We start from the raw sequence: 14,074 nt of genomic DNA on the forward strand, positions 1-14,074 counted from the left end.
GTTGAGAATCTGCCTGCCAATGCAGGGGACACGGGTTCGAGCGCTGGTCTGGGAAGATCCCACATGCCACGGAGCAACTAGGCCCGTGAGCCACAACTACTGAGCGTACGTGTCTGGAGCCTGTGCTCCGCAACAAGAGAGGCCGCGATAGTGAGAGGCCCGTGCACCGCGATGAAGAGTGGCCCCTGCTTGCCGCAACTAGAGAAAGCCCTCGCACAGAAACAAAGACCCAACACAACCAAAAATAAATAAATTAATTAATTAATTAAAAAAAAAAAAAAAAAGAATCCGCCTGCCAATGCAGGGGACATGGGTTCTATCCCTGGTCCGGGAAGATCCCCCACGCCACAGAGCAACTAACCCCGTGCGCCACAACTACTGAGCCTGTGCTCTAGAGCCTGTGACCCACAACTACTGAGCCCACGTACCACAACTACTGAAGCCCCCACAATGAGAAGCCCTCTCACTGCAATGAAGAGTAGCCCCTGCTCGCTGCAACTAGAGAAAGCCTGCACGCAGCAACAAAGACCCAACACAGCCAAAAGTAAATAAATAAATTTATAAAAACTTGTTATAGAAATTTTTAAATAGACAAAAAATAGAATAGCACAGTGGGCCTCCATGTACCCATCAACCAGACTTAACAATCATCAGCTTTATGCTGTTGTTATCTAATCTATTCCCCCCTCCCCTCCAATTTTGTTTTTCTTGGAATATTTTAAAGTGAATTCTAACCATCATATTCTACCCAACAAAATTAACAATCATTCCTTAATATCTATTATGCAGGCTGTGTTTTATTTCCCCTGTTGTCTCAAAAATGTCTTCTGACTATTGTTTTGTTCAAATTAGGATCCAAACAATGTCCACATAATGCATTGGATTGACGTGTCTTTTTCTCACTAAATCTGTAGCAGTTCACTCTCCTTTTTATGTGCTTAACAAATGGGTTATTTGTCCTGTAGACTGTCCCCCATCCAGGATTTGGCTGCTTATTTCCTCCAGTGTTGATAGCAGGTTCCTCTCTCCCTCATATTTCCTATAAATTTGTGGTTACATGGAGAGGCTTGATTACATTCAGGTTCAGTTCTTTTCAGGTGGTTCTGCACAACATAGGGTTGTCCCGCTTTCAGTGATTAATCAGTGGGTTTAGTGTTATCAGCCTGATCTATCCCATCACCCTTTTACAGAATGGTTTTAGCAACTGTGTCACGAGGTCCCCAAGACCACCTTTAGGTTGATTCACTAGACAGACTCACAGAACTCAGAAAAACTGTTATACTCATAGTTACCATTTATTACAGTGAAAGTCAGCAAAGGGAAAGGCACATGGGCGAAGTCCAGGAGACAGTCTGCACAAGCTTCTAATTGTCCTCTCTCTGCTAACCTCGTGTCTCTGATGCTTTGACATCGTTGCCTTGCTGACCCTGGAGAGACTGCCCCTCCCAGGGATAGCCAGTTTCTAGGGATAGTTAAAGACTCATCTGTGAGTACACCTTCTTTATGCAAACCAACCAGTCCAGAGCCCATAGCCCAACCACCTCCTTTCTGGGGCTCTCACATTCGGGCCACTATCCACCTGCCCTAATCACCCCAGGGCCAGGTACCAGAAAACCAGGGGCAGTCACTGTGCCTCAGAGTCTACTGAAATTAGTCAAACCAGCCAATCCCAAGCCTGTTTACCCTGCCTGTCCCGTCCCTTTCCCTTCACAATAATGGCTCTTGCCCACATTTCCTCCTTCCTCCCTGTGCCTCCTGACCCACCCTGGTGCTTCCACATGTGGCTCCTCCTGCTGTGTCATGCCCCCTCCTCCTATATTTTAGAACATTCTCCCAGGGCAGTCAATGTTTAGTTTTTTGGGTGCACGTGTGACGAACACAGCACTTAATTCTCGGGGCAACGATGTGTGACTGTATGTGCAAAATGTTGCCAATCAGGGAAGCTCACCTGAGCCTTGGGTGCTGACACCCTATGATGCACAGGACAACCCCCCGCAACAAAGAATTATCCAGCCCAAAATGTCAGTAGTGCTGAGATTGAAAAACCAGATCTAGGGATTGTGAGGTGTTTTTTTTTTTTTTTTTTTTTTTGGCCGCACCTCGCAGCTGGCAGGATCTCAGTTCCCCAACCGGGGATTGAACCTGGGCCACAGCAGTGAAAGCCCCGAATCCTAACCACTAGACCACCAGGGAACTCCCAGATTGTGAATATTTTAAAGTCACTTGAAATAGTTCCTCTGTAGTTAGTGCTTCAAATCTATACAGTTAATTTTGTCTCCTTTCACTTTCAATTTTTAGGGAGACTTTTTAAAAAATTATGTAAAATATTTAAAACAAGTTTTTTTTTGTTTGTTTTGTTTTTTTAAATTTTATTTATTTATTTATTTATTTATTTTTGGCTGTGCTGGGTCTTCGGTTCGTGCGAGGGCTTTCTCTAGTTGCGGCAAGTGGGGGCCACTCTTCATCGCGGTGCGGGGACCGCTCTTCATCGCGGTGCGCGGGCCTTTCACTATCGCGGCCCCTCCCGTTGCGGGGCACAGGCTCCAGACGCGCAGGCTCAGCAGCTGTGGCTCACGGGCCCAGCTGCTCCGTGGCATGTGGGATCTTCCCAGACCAGGGCTCGAACCCGTGTCTCCTGCATTAGCAGGCAGATTCTCAACCACTGCGCCACCAGGGAAGCCCCAAGTTTTTGTTTTTAAGATACATTCAGAGAGGTCTTAATCCTTGTCCCCTCACCTCCGTTTCTTCCTGCCCCCAGCAGTAACCATTTTTATTAGTTGTTGGTGGACATTGCATATTCTTTCTTTTTGAAATACTCTGTGAATAGCCTACATAGAATATTTTGTATTTTTGCCAATGTATATTTTGGATAGATTCTTAGAGGTGGGATTCACTGTGTCAAAGGGTAAATGAACATATAATTTTTCTTTATTGAAATATGTCTTCAAAATTATGTTTCTAAATACAATGAAGTGCAAAAAAAAAATAGCAAAATGTAGGACAGCATTGTAACATTCCATTTCTACAAAAAAAGAAGGATGAAAGGTATATATCTATGTTTTGCTAAGCTAGTTCTGAATAGATACACAGGAAACCATTAACACAGGGCCTATGGGGTGGGAAAGAGAATGGCTGGGGCCTGGGAGTGGGAGGGAGACTTTTCTTATTTTTAAAATTTTGAACCATGTTAATATAGTGCCTATTTTTTAAAGTAAATTTTAGAAAATGAAAAAAAATAGAAAAAGTTTAAAATATCGATAGTTTTAAACTGTAGAAACACCACAACATACTCAGAAGTGACATTGCATAGGGAAGAGGGATTCAACATGCTTTAGGCAGCTAATTCCGCAGAATTCTCTCTTTACTAACAAAATGTCTTCTGAAATTTGGCTCTTTCAGAGAAGTTTACATTTTCAGCATTGCTTCCTCTTTATTCTGTGTTCACAAGTGGGTTCCAATGTTATGACTGTGTGCATAATTTTTATTAGAATTTTTAAAAGTTGTCTTGATTGAAATAATTTTGTGTATATATTCCATTTAGTCATTTCTGCCTCAAAACATGGGGTTAAATGCCTTTTTTTATGGTGTTTTTTGGTGCCAAGCATTAGCTCACTGTCTGGGGAGACAAGCTGATGTGGAGAAAATGATCCAGGCTGGCCGTCAGTGCTCCGCTTAAAAGAGAAGCAGGCCCCGTCTGATTTGGTCGTGTCTGTGGCTGGTGGAAAGCTGCCTTCACCTGGACCTTGCCAACACTTTTTGGCCTTAAGACAGTGTTCTGAGCAAGCCTTAGCCAAAGTTTTCCAGTTTCTAAAACCCAGATCCGTTGCTGACTAAATAGCTTAGGACAATGTTAGGTTTTTAACTGCCTCTGCCCTCCTGTAATAATGTCTGGGGAAGTCAGAGGAGCTGCGAAGAGGAATCCCATTGCAGCAGCAGGTTATCGAAACTAGGAAACAGCTTCCAAGTAGAAAGATAATGCATATGTGCTCACTTTCAAGGGCTCAGGCAATTCTTTCCATAGGAACAGAGGCAGCTACTCTGAAGGAGTGGTGGGATACAAAAAGAGCCAAGAAGGCAGATATTTTGGAGATAGCACCTTTATTTTCCAGAAGGCAGAGTTCTTTTTATACCACATATTGAGGAATCATAGTTGGCCTTTACTTCTTATAAACATGGATGCCTTTAACCCTAAATATGTCTGTGCTGGGGCTAAGGCTGACTTTCTGGAAGAATGTCCAGATGGATCCAAAACAAATCTTAAGTAGTACTTGCGGTCCAGAAGGGAGAGGAAAATTCTGCAAAGAGACATTTAAGGGCTTCAGGCAAATTCACATGCATTCAATTTTTATTTCTTAAAACTGGGGCCCCGAAACTTAATCAAAAGGGATGGAAATCAGAGCTGGGGTTATTGCTGGGTGCAGGAAGATGGGAGAAGGGAGTTGAGTGGAAAAAGGCCCAAGGGAACTTCCTAGGATGATGGAAACATTCCATGTTTCGACTGGAGTTTTGATCACGTGGGTGTAAACATTTGTCAAAATTTATTAAGCTCTACACTTAAGATCTGTGCATTTTATTGTATGGAATTATATCTCAGTATAAAAATGTTAAAAAAAAACAAACCAGTCCTTATTAGTGACTTGGCATAGTAGAATAAACTTTGGTCTGGATATTCAGGTAATTATGTTCTAGTACCAACTCTGCCACTACTTCCTATGTGGATGTGGTGAAAGCATTTAATCTCTTCATTCTGTCACCTAACCTAGAAAATGAGGCCTCAGGATTAGGATGCTCAATTTTTTTCAACTTTGTATTAGGATTTCTCATAAAAATTCTTAACTGGGTAGATAATACAAAGAGAAATTTTCTCCAGGAAACTAAGCCCGTTGATGCTGTGAGATATGTATGCCCTCAGTCATGTTGGTAACAAGGGAGGGATGGAAATAATTTTTGTCTTAGTAACCTGGGCTCTGGATTTTGGTGTGCATTTTTTGTCCCTCATCCCAGTGAGCTAGCAGGATGAGGAACCAGCTTTTAGAACTAAGCATGTTCAGCACTGCTCTTCAGTCTCCAGATTCAGGAACTGTCTTGATGGGAAAAAGGCAAAGGCAGAAAGTCGCTCCAAATGGGGACCCAGGCTGCCAAATGTTGGTCGCAAGCACATGTTCCCTGAACTTGGGCTTGGCTCCAGACGGAGAAGAGCTCACAATGGAAACAGTGATGGCTGTTTGCTCAGGCAGCCAAGAGAATGAAAAGCACATTGAAACCCAGCAGTGTCTCCATGGGGAGAGGCACGGTGGGCCCCTGGGTGGTGAAACCAACCTGACAAGAGAGCAGGATCAGAGAGCCTATTCCCAGCATTTTTCTTCAGTTCAACAACAGACCTTTATGTATGTGCAACCTCTCAGGAAATCTCTGAGAAGTTAAACTGTGGGCCGTGCCACAACTACTGAAGCCCGCGCGCCTAGAGCCCGTGCTCCACAACAAAATAAGCCACTGCAATGAGAAGCCCTCGCACCACAACGAAGAGTAGCCCCCGCTCGCCACAACTAGGGAAAGCCCGCGCGCAGCAACAAAGAACCAATGCAGCCAAAAGTAAATAAATAAATTAAATTAGTTTAAAAAAAAAAGAAAAGAAATTAAACTGTGGGCAACCCAAGCTTTGCCCAGCAATAGAGGCACTCTCAATCTAGTTTGCCCCAGTTTTAATTGAATTAGCTTCCATTAATTGAGAGAAAGCAAAGGGCTCTTCGCAATGTATGTTCCCTGTCCCTCCCCCCAAAGATTTCATCAACTTCCTTTTTTATTGCTACTACTAGTGGACTATTTTGACCTCTAGTGAGTACCTTTTCAGTTGGTATTTTCATGCTGTACTTTTCCTCATTTCCCCAGTGGTATGTGAATGCCCTCCTATCCCAGCACATCAGTAACTGCTGGGCTGAGAAAACAGCTGGCAGCGGGAGAAACCAGGCTTCGGGGTGAGGGAGCAGGAGTACAGTCTCAACAGGTCCGGACGACAGGGTTCGCTCACCTGTGCCGACGCAGGCAGATCGTGCAGCCCAGCTCTTTGCCTCTCCCATGAAAGATGAGGACCAATGTGGGTTAGTATTTTGCTTACATACACTTTGGAAGAATTCTGTTCTAAAATAAAGGATGGCACGTAAACTATGGTGCAAAGGTTGTAAGCCCAAATATATCCAGGAATAGGAAACCTTTAAAAAGTAGGTGGCGAGAGGGACTTCCCTGGTGGTCCAGTGGGTAAGACTCCACGCTCCCAATGCAGGGGGCCCGGGTTCGATCGCTGGTGGGGAACTAGATCCGGCATGCATGCCGCAACTAAGAAGCCCACATGCCTCAACTAAGACCCAGTGCAGCCTAAATAAATGAATAAATAAATAAATACTTTTTTTAATAAAGTAGGTGGAGTGAACTGGCAAGTTCCTTGTCCAAAGAGGAGCCATTATCTTGTTCTGGCTGATTGTAGCCAGATCTTCAGAATTTTTTGAGGAGAAGCAAGAAAGTTGTGTTTTTACGTACATGTCTAGGGTCCACGTACAGACACAGGCCTTCAGCTTGTAACCTCTGGTCTAGCAGAACAAGGATGGGCTTTGGCCATAGACTTGAGTTTGAATTGTGACTCCAGGATGGACTGAGTGTGTGGTCTTGGGTGGGTAAGTGCATTTTCAGAGCGTCAGTATCCTCACCTTTGACATGAGGGCAACACCACCCTGGCAGTGGGGTTGTGGCGATGACATGAGATGCTGTTCAGCACAGGCGTGAGGAGGGCTGCCTACCGCGTGTGCAGTGCCTGCCTTGGTCTGTCACTGCCGCTCATAAGGTACTCTGCAGTTTACTGATCCTGATTTCCAGAACTTTTATAATTTTTTTTTTAATATTTATTGATTGATTGATTGCCATGCTGGGTCTTCGTTTCTGTGCCAGGGCCCTCCCCAGCTGCAGCAAGCGGGGGCCACTCTTCATCGCGGTGCGCGGGCCTCCCGCCATCGTGGCCTCTCCTGTTGCGGAGCACAGGCTCCAGACGCGCAGGCTCAGCAATTGTGGCCCACGGGCCCAGCTGCTCCGCGGCACGTGGGATCCTCCCAGACCAGGGCTTGAACCCGTGTCCCCTGCACCAGCAGGCAGACTCCCAACCACTGCGCCACCACGGAAGCCCCGAGAACTTTTGCTAACAAACGTTTAGAGATTGTCCTTAGGAGAAGCGTGTTGGGCAGATGTTTGTGGAGCCCCTTGCTGCGCACCAGGCGTTTGCTTGCGTGCACCACCCCATCCCACATCTGGAAGCAGCAGCCTGTCTCCAGCAGCTAAGGAGGTGAGGAAGCAGAGCTGTTGATCACAGAGAAATATGTAGATCCTCCTACCTAACTCCGTGGCTTCGCCTTCCTGATGTCAACCACCAGGATTGTTTTTTTCTCCCTGAGGAAATAAAGATGAAAAGGGGAATTTAAAATCTGCAATTGAGTAAGAGGTGGGCGGAGGGCACGGGAGGTGGTAGTCATCGCGTTTCGCGGCCGGAAGGGGAACTGCGCGCTTGAGTTGACCAGGGACTGAGCGTCTCAGATCTGCTTGGTAAACCTGGTGCACCACCATGCTGGCCGCAAGACTTGTGTGTCTCTGGACACTACCTTCCAGGGTTTTCCACCCAGCTTTCACCAAGGCCTCCCCTGTTGTGAAGAATTCCATCATGAAAAATCAGTGGCTCTTAACACCCAGCAGGGAATATGCCACCAGGACAAGAATTGGAATTTGGCGTGGGAAAACTAGCCAAGAACTCAAGGAGGCAGCTTCGGAACCATCATTGGAAAAAATATTTAAAATTGATCAGATGGGAAGATGGTTTATTGCTGGAGGGGCTGCTGTTGGTCTTAGAGCTTTGTGCTACTATGGCTTGGGAATGTCTAATGAGATTGGAGCTATTGAAAAAGCTGTAATTTGGCCTCAATATGTGAAGGATAGAATTCATACCACCTATATGTACTTAGCAGGAAGTATCGGCATAACAGCTTTGTCTGCCCTGGCAGTGAGCAGAACTCCTGCCCTCATGAACTTCATGATGAGAGGCTCTTGGGTGACAATTGGTGCAACCTTTGCAGCCATGATTGGAGCTGGAATGCTGGTCCAGTCGATATCATATGACCAGAGCCCAGGCCCAAAGCATCTTGCTTGGTTACTACATTCTGGTGTGATGGGTGCAGTGGTGCCTCCTCTGACGATATTAGGGGGGCCTCTTCTCATCACAGCTGCATGGTAGACAGCTGGGATTGTGGGAGGCCTCTCCACTGTGGCCATATGTGTACCCAGTGAGAAGTTTTTGAACATTGGAGCACCCCTGGGCGTGGGCCTGGGTGTCGTCCTTGTGTCCTCGCTAGGATCTGTGTTTCTTCCACCTACCACTGTGGCTGGTGCCACTCTGTACCCAGTGGCAATTTATGGTGGATTAGTTCTTTTCAGCATGTTTCTTCTGTATGATGCACAGAAGGTAATCAAGCGTGCAGAAGTAGTACCAGTGTATGGAGTTCAAAAATATGATCCCATCAATTCGATGCTGGGAATCTACATGGATATATTAAACATATTTATGCGAGTTGCCAGTATTCTAGCAACTGGAGGCAACAGAAAGAAATGAAGTGACTCAGCTTCTGACTTCCTTAATACATCAGATATCTGGCTTGTTTAATAGGGGCAGATATTCTTTAAATAGTTTGTGCAAGCAGCTTTCGTTGAAGTTTAGAAGATAAGAACTTGTCAACGTGTTTCAGGTGTTCCAGTAATGTGATGCTTCAGGTCTGCTTTTTCTTCTGGAGAATAAATTCAGTAGTTCTCTTCCAAATAGCACACACATTTTCAATTCTCATGTTTAATTCTAAAATGTTCAAATGAATATGAAAACCAAGTTTTGTGTTGCAGGAATTTACGTATTTTATCTATTTTAAAATTTATTTGGTTAAGTGAAATTTAGCAAACTTGTGTACCTGCATTTTTCATTTTGGATTGCAGAATATTAACAAGTAACGTCGTTAAGTGATGTAGGGGTTTGGTAAAGGGACCAGAGAGAAGTAAAGCGACACCTGCAGTCTTTCTTTGAATACTTAGAACTTAGCACTCGTGTAATTGTGGTGAGCCAGCGAGGGGGTCTGGATGTTTGGAAACAAGTCATGGCTGTACATCTGCTGAACTTATCAGAAGCACTGAGCAGAAAACAAAGACATAGGTGATTCTCCAGGCTCTCCTTACGATATGGATGTGATCAGGTTTGGCTTCTCATTGTTTGACACTGTTAGGAGAGTCCACAGTGCTAATCATATGGAGAATTCCTGTTATATATATTATGTGTGTGTGTAAGTCTTACTTTTGAATCGTCTAGAACAAAACATCCTTAAAACACTCAGGAAAAAATATTCGAAGCATGAAAATTGTTGCATTTTTAAGTATACAAACAATATGTGCATAGTTGCTGTATATTTTTGCAAATTTATTGAAATGTTTAAAGGAATACATGCTTGCCTTTCTTATCTCTTCAGGCTTTAAAGCTTTTATCAGAAAAGCCTATTCGTGGTTTACACTTGAGATTATGAAAGCAGTTTTCCCCCTCAGATTTAGTTTCCTGCATTCCCTCTCAGAGGAATCACTAAAAAAAGGAAGGCAAAGCGAGGCTTCTTTCATGAACTATATCAATCAAAAATGTAATGGAGAAGATGCTTCACTAGAGTTTCCCGTAGCAGAATTTTCCTTCTCTCCTCCATAGACCATTATTTAACTCTCTTGTGCCATTTATAAGTTTTTTGATACAGAAGAGTTATTTTTGGAAGTTCTTATGAATGAAATAAGTGTATGATTATTGAGATAGTTGGTGTTTTGACAAATATTTACTACAGTAATCCATAAATAACTATTCTACCTACCTCAAGTTATATAGGATGCCTATTTCTGAAATAATAAAGGTTCTAGCCAGAAAAAAATTAAAAAAATAATATCCCCAATTGTGCTTTTTAAAGCGTTCTACCATTCAGCCTAATGAAGAGTGAGGCTTTTGAGAATAAGAATATTTACATTGCCTCCTTCTAAATTCTCCTTGAAGGAGATGCTTGGGCCCCCTTTGGAATTGGTGCCCTGGTGCACATACCTGCCCCATGCCCTCTGTGTGGCTAAGTACATATTTCACGTATTTCAGCCACTGCTGCAACATTAAGATGCATTAGCACTTGTTAGGTAGGCTCTCAGTTCCAGGTGGACCTGTCATATATCTTCTGAAACCATCAGTATATCAGGCTTTGTGCTGTGCACCTGAAATACAAGGAGGGGGGTTAGTCCTCTTGTTACTCCTTGACTGATAGGGAAGGTGCGCAAGTGACTTTGCAGGGAACACAAGGATGACCATGATAGAGGTCTAATTCCCAACTTGAGAAAGGAAGGGGCACAGGAAGATCTCATAGGCCCAGGTATACTTGCTCAGAGGTGAAGGGAAAGCAAAGAGAAACTGGTGGCGCATATAGGGACAGCTTTGAGAGAAGGGTATTTGAGGTAGAGAATCAACATATGCAAAGGCCAGAGATGACAGCACTGCGTGGCTGGGCTGGCGGAGTGTGGGAGGGGTTGGAGAGGCACTCGGGGCAAGTCAGTGAGGACTTTTAAGTCCTGCAAAGGAGAATGGTTTTATCCCGATGCCTTGGCACTTCAAGGATTTTTGAGGAAAGGGTATTGGGATGGAAGTTGCATTTTAGCGATATCGCTCTCCTCTGTAACAAGGAGGATGTCAGGGACAGAGATGGTGGCAGGGAGACCACAGCTGGGGGATTACTGTAATAGTAAGAAGAGAAATGATGAGGCCCAGACAATAAGTTTTAGGAGCCATTGGGAGGGGACTGACTTGAGAAATATGCAGAGGCTGGTGAGGCTGACTGGCTGATTGCGGTAGGGGATGAGGATGAGGGAGCATTGAGGATGGCTCTCAGGTTCCTGTGGGGGTGAGAGGAGGGAAGGGGGTGCTGTATATGAGGAAAGGGGATCCAGGAAGAGCTGCTCTGGGGTGGGGAGGGGGTCAGTGTCAGGAGTTGCAGGCAGGGGACGATGAGCTCATACAGTTGGGATTTCTGTGATACCGCGGGCCAAGGACCTAGAGGGGGCATTTGGAAGGACTGGCTTGGGGCTCAGGAGAGAGACGGACTGAGGATCAAGATTTTGGAGTCATCCTTTACAGGAGGTCTTTAAAGACACGGGTTAGGATAAAACCATCCAAGGAGAATGTGTAGAGAATGAGAAGAAAAGGGGACCCTGGACTGAACCCTGGAGAACATGGAGAGTTCAGGAGTAGGTGGAGAAGCACAGGAAGGAGTGTGACCAAGAGGCCAGAGGAAAATCAGGAGAAAGGCAATTAGGAGCTTCAAAGAGGGAGTAATCTGGAGTGTAGAATATATTAAAAGAAAGAGAGGGACTTCCCTGGTGGCGCAGTGGTTAAGAATCTGCCTGCCAATGCGGGGAACACAGGTTCAAGCCCTGGTCCGGGAAGATCCCACATGCCGCGGAGCAACTAAGCCCGTGAGCCACAACTACTGAAGCCCGCGTGCCTGGAGCCCATGCACCACAAGAGAAACCACTGCAATGAGAGGCCCAAGCACCACAACGAAGAGTAGCCCCCGCTCACCGCAACTAGAGAAAGCCCACGCCCAGCAACAAAGACCCAATGCAGCCAAAAATAAATAAATAAATTTATTTTAAAAAAAAAAGAAAGAGAGACAAGGAAGGTAAGAACTAAGAACCTCGTGTTTCCCCTCCAGCCCCTCAACTCGGGGGACAAGGTTATTTTTGGTAACCTCAGCAAACGCAGGGTCAGGGAAGTAGAAGAAGCTGGCCTCTCCTGGGCTGGGAGTGAAGGGGAGTGAGAAATGGAGGCACCCGTGTGCTGTTCTTTGAGAAGGACCCAATCCCTGTTCTCACTGATGTAACTTAAAAAGTTATTGAATAGTTCAAACATAACAATAAAAAGAAATAACAGCAGTAAATATTTTGCTATATTTGCTTCAGGTTTTTATTTTCTGGAGAAATAAACCATGACTAGCTGTATTTGAAACCCCACATTGACCCCTCCCTGATACTGTTCCCCTCCTTCCATTAGGTAACCACCATCCTGAATTGCATGGTTACACTTTTATTACATAACTTTGTATCTGTGAGCAGTACTTAGAATTGTTTTCCATGTTTTTAAACTTTATAGAAATGATATGCTGAATATACTTCTGCATCTTGCTTTTTTCATTCATCAGCACCATTTTGGAGATTTATTTATGTTAACATATGTAGTTCTAGTGCATTCATTTTAACTGCTATATAGTATTCCTTTGTATGACTATACCACATATTATCCTTCCGTTCTCCTGTTGCCGGACATTTAGTCGGTTTCCAATTCTTGGCTCATATAGGCAAGGCTGCAGTGATCATTCTTGTACATGTCTCTTGTACATGGGTGGGGATATTTCCAGGATATATACCTAGACGTGGAATTTGCTAGGTCATGGGTTATCTGCATCTTCAACTTTACTGAATATTGTTAGATTGCCTTCCAGTGTGAGGGCACCAATTTACACCCACAACAGCAGTTTATGAGGATTCCAGATGTTTCATATCCTCCCTAACATTTTATTTGTTGAAACTTTAGCCAATTTGATGAGTGTGAAAAGATAAACCAGAGTTTACTTTCCTTTGCATTTCGTAAGGCCACCAACTGTGTAGTGCAAGTCTGCATCTTTTAGTGTAGAGGTTGTACACTGCACAACTCTAGGGGGCACCGTTCATATTGTAGTCTTTGTGAAAGGCACTCGATAGAGTCAGTGCATGTACAGCATATACAGTGGACTGGAATGAAGTTAAGGATTCTTTGTCTTTGCCCATTGTTCTCTTGGGTTGTTTGTCTTATTGGAAGAGTTCTTTATTTATTTTGGATATTAATTCTTTTTTGGTTTATATATGTTACAAACATTTTCATCCAATCTGCAGCTTCTATTAATTTTGTTTAAATAAAGTGTTTCATTCTTTAAAGTTATAAAGTTTTTTCAAATTCCATAATATATGTGGTCACCTTTTATTAAAGAGAGATGAAGCTGATATTCCCATTTAATAAGACAAATCTTTTGTGATATCAAGACAACTTTTCAGCATGCCCTCAGTAAAAATATTACTGAGGAATAATATTGAGGAAATAAAAACCATAATTTTTAAAATTTTAATGTACTTAAATTTAACCTTTTTCTTTGTATTTTTGTAGCTTATCTTAAGAACTCCCTCCCAACTCTTTTTATTTTGAATTTTTATTTTATATTGGAGTATAGTTGATTAACAGTGTTGTGTTAGTTTCAGGTGTACAGCAAAGTGATTCAGTTATATATATATACATGTATCTATTCTTTTTCAAATTCTTTTCCCATTTAGGTTATTACAGAATATTGAGCAGAGTTCCCTGTGCTATACAGTAGGTCCTTGTTGGTTATCTATTTTAAATATAGTAGTGTGTACATGTCAGTCCCAAACTCCCAATTTATCCCTCCCCCCTTACCTTTCCCGTTTGGCAACCGTAAGTTTGTCTTCCAGGTCTGTGAGTCTGTTTCTGTTTTGTAAATAAGTTCATTTGTATCTTTTTTTTTTTTTTTTTTTTTTTTTAGATTCAGCATGTAAGTGGTATCATGTGATATTTGTCTTTGTCTGGCTTACTTCACTTAGTATAATAATCTCCAGGTCCATCCACGTTGCTGCAAATGGCATTATTTCATTCTTTTTAAAGTTTTGCTTTTCCAGCTTTAGATGTTTAATCCACCTTGAATTTATTTTATAATCCTATTATATAATATAGGAATCTATTTTCATGTATATATAACCAATTTTAAATAATGGATTAACTAGTTCATCATTTCCCCTTTGATTTTTCACGCCAGATACTTTAAAGTACAGCCTTTTTTTTTTTTTTTTTGGCCACGCAGCTTGCGGGATCTTAGTTCCCAGACCAGGGATCGAACCCGTGCCCCCTGCAGTGGAAGTGCAGAGTCCTAACCACTAGACTGCCAGGGAATTC

At 43.4% G+C, this 14,074-nt stretch overlaps 1 protein-coding gene across 1 annotated transcript; it reads left to right on the forward strand.

Moving 5' to 3' along the window:
- The first annotated feature begins 7,502 nt into the window (after nucleotides 1-7,502).
- Nucleotides 7,503-8,846, forward strand: LOC103014011 (growth hormone-inducible transmembrane protein-like). The gene is given in 1 exon segment (XM_057534653.1): nucleotides 7,503-8,846. A coding segment is annotated over 1 exon segment (1,038 nt). The 5' UTR covers nucleotides 7,503-7,603; the 3' UTR covers nucleotides 8,642-8,846.
- The last annotated feature ends 5,228 nt before the right edge of the window (nucleotides 8,847-14,074 follow it).

Source organism: Balaenoptera acutorostrata, chromosome 19 (genome assembly GCF_949987535.1).
Source record: "Balaenoptera acutorostrata chromosome 19, mBalAcu1.1, whole genome shotgun sequence".
In the NCBI taxonomy this organism is placed as follows: domain Eukaryota; kingdom Metazoa; phylum Chordata; class Mammalia; order Artiodactyla; family Balaenopteridae; genus Balaenoptera; species Balaenoptera acutorostrata.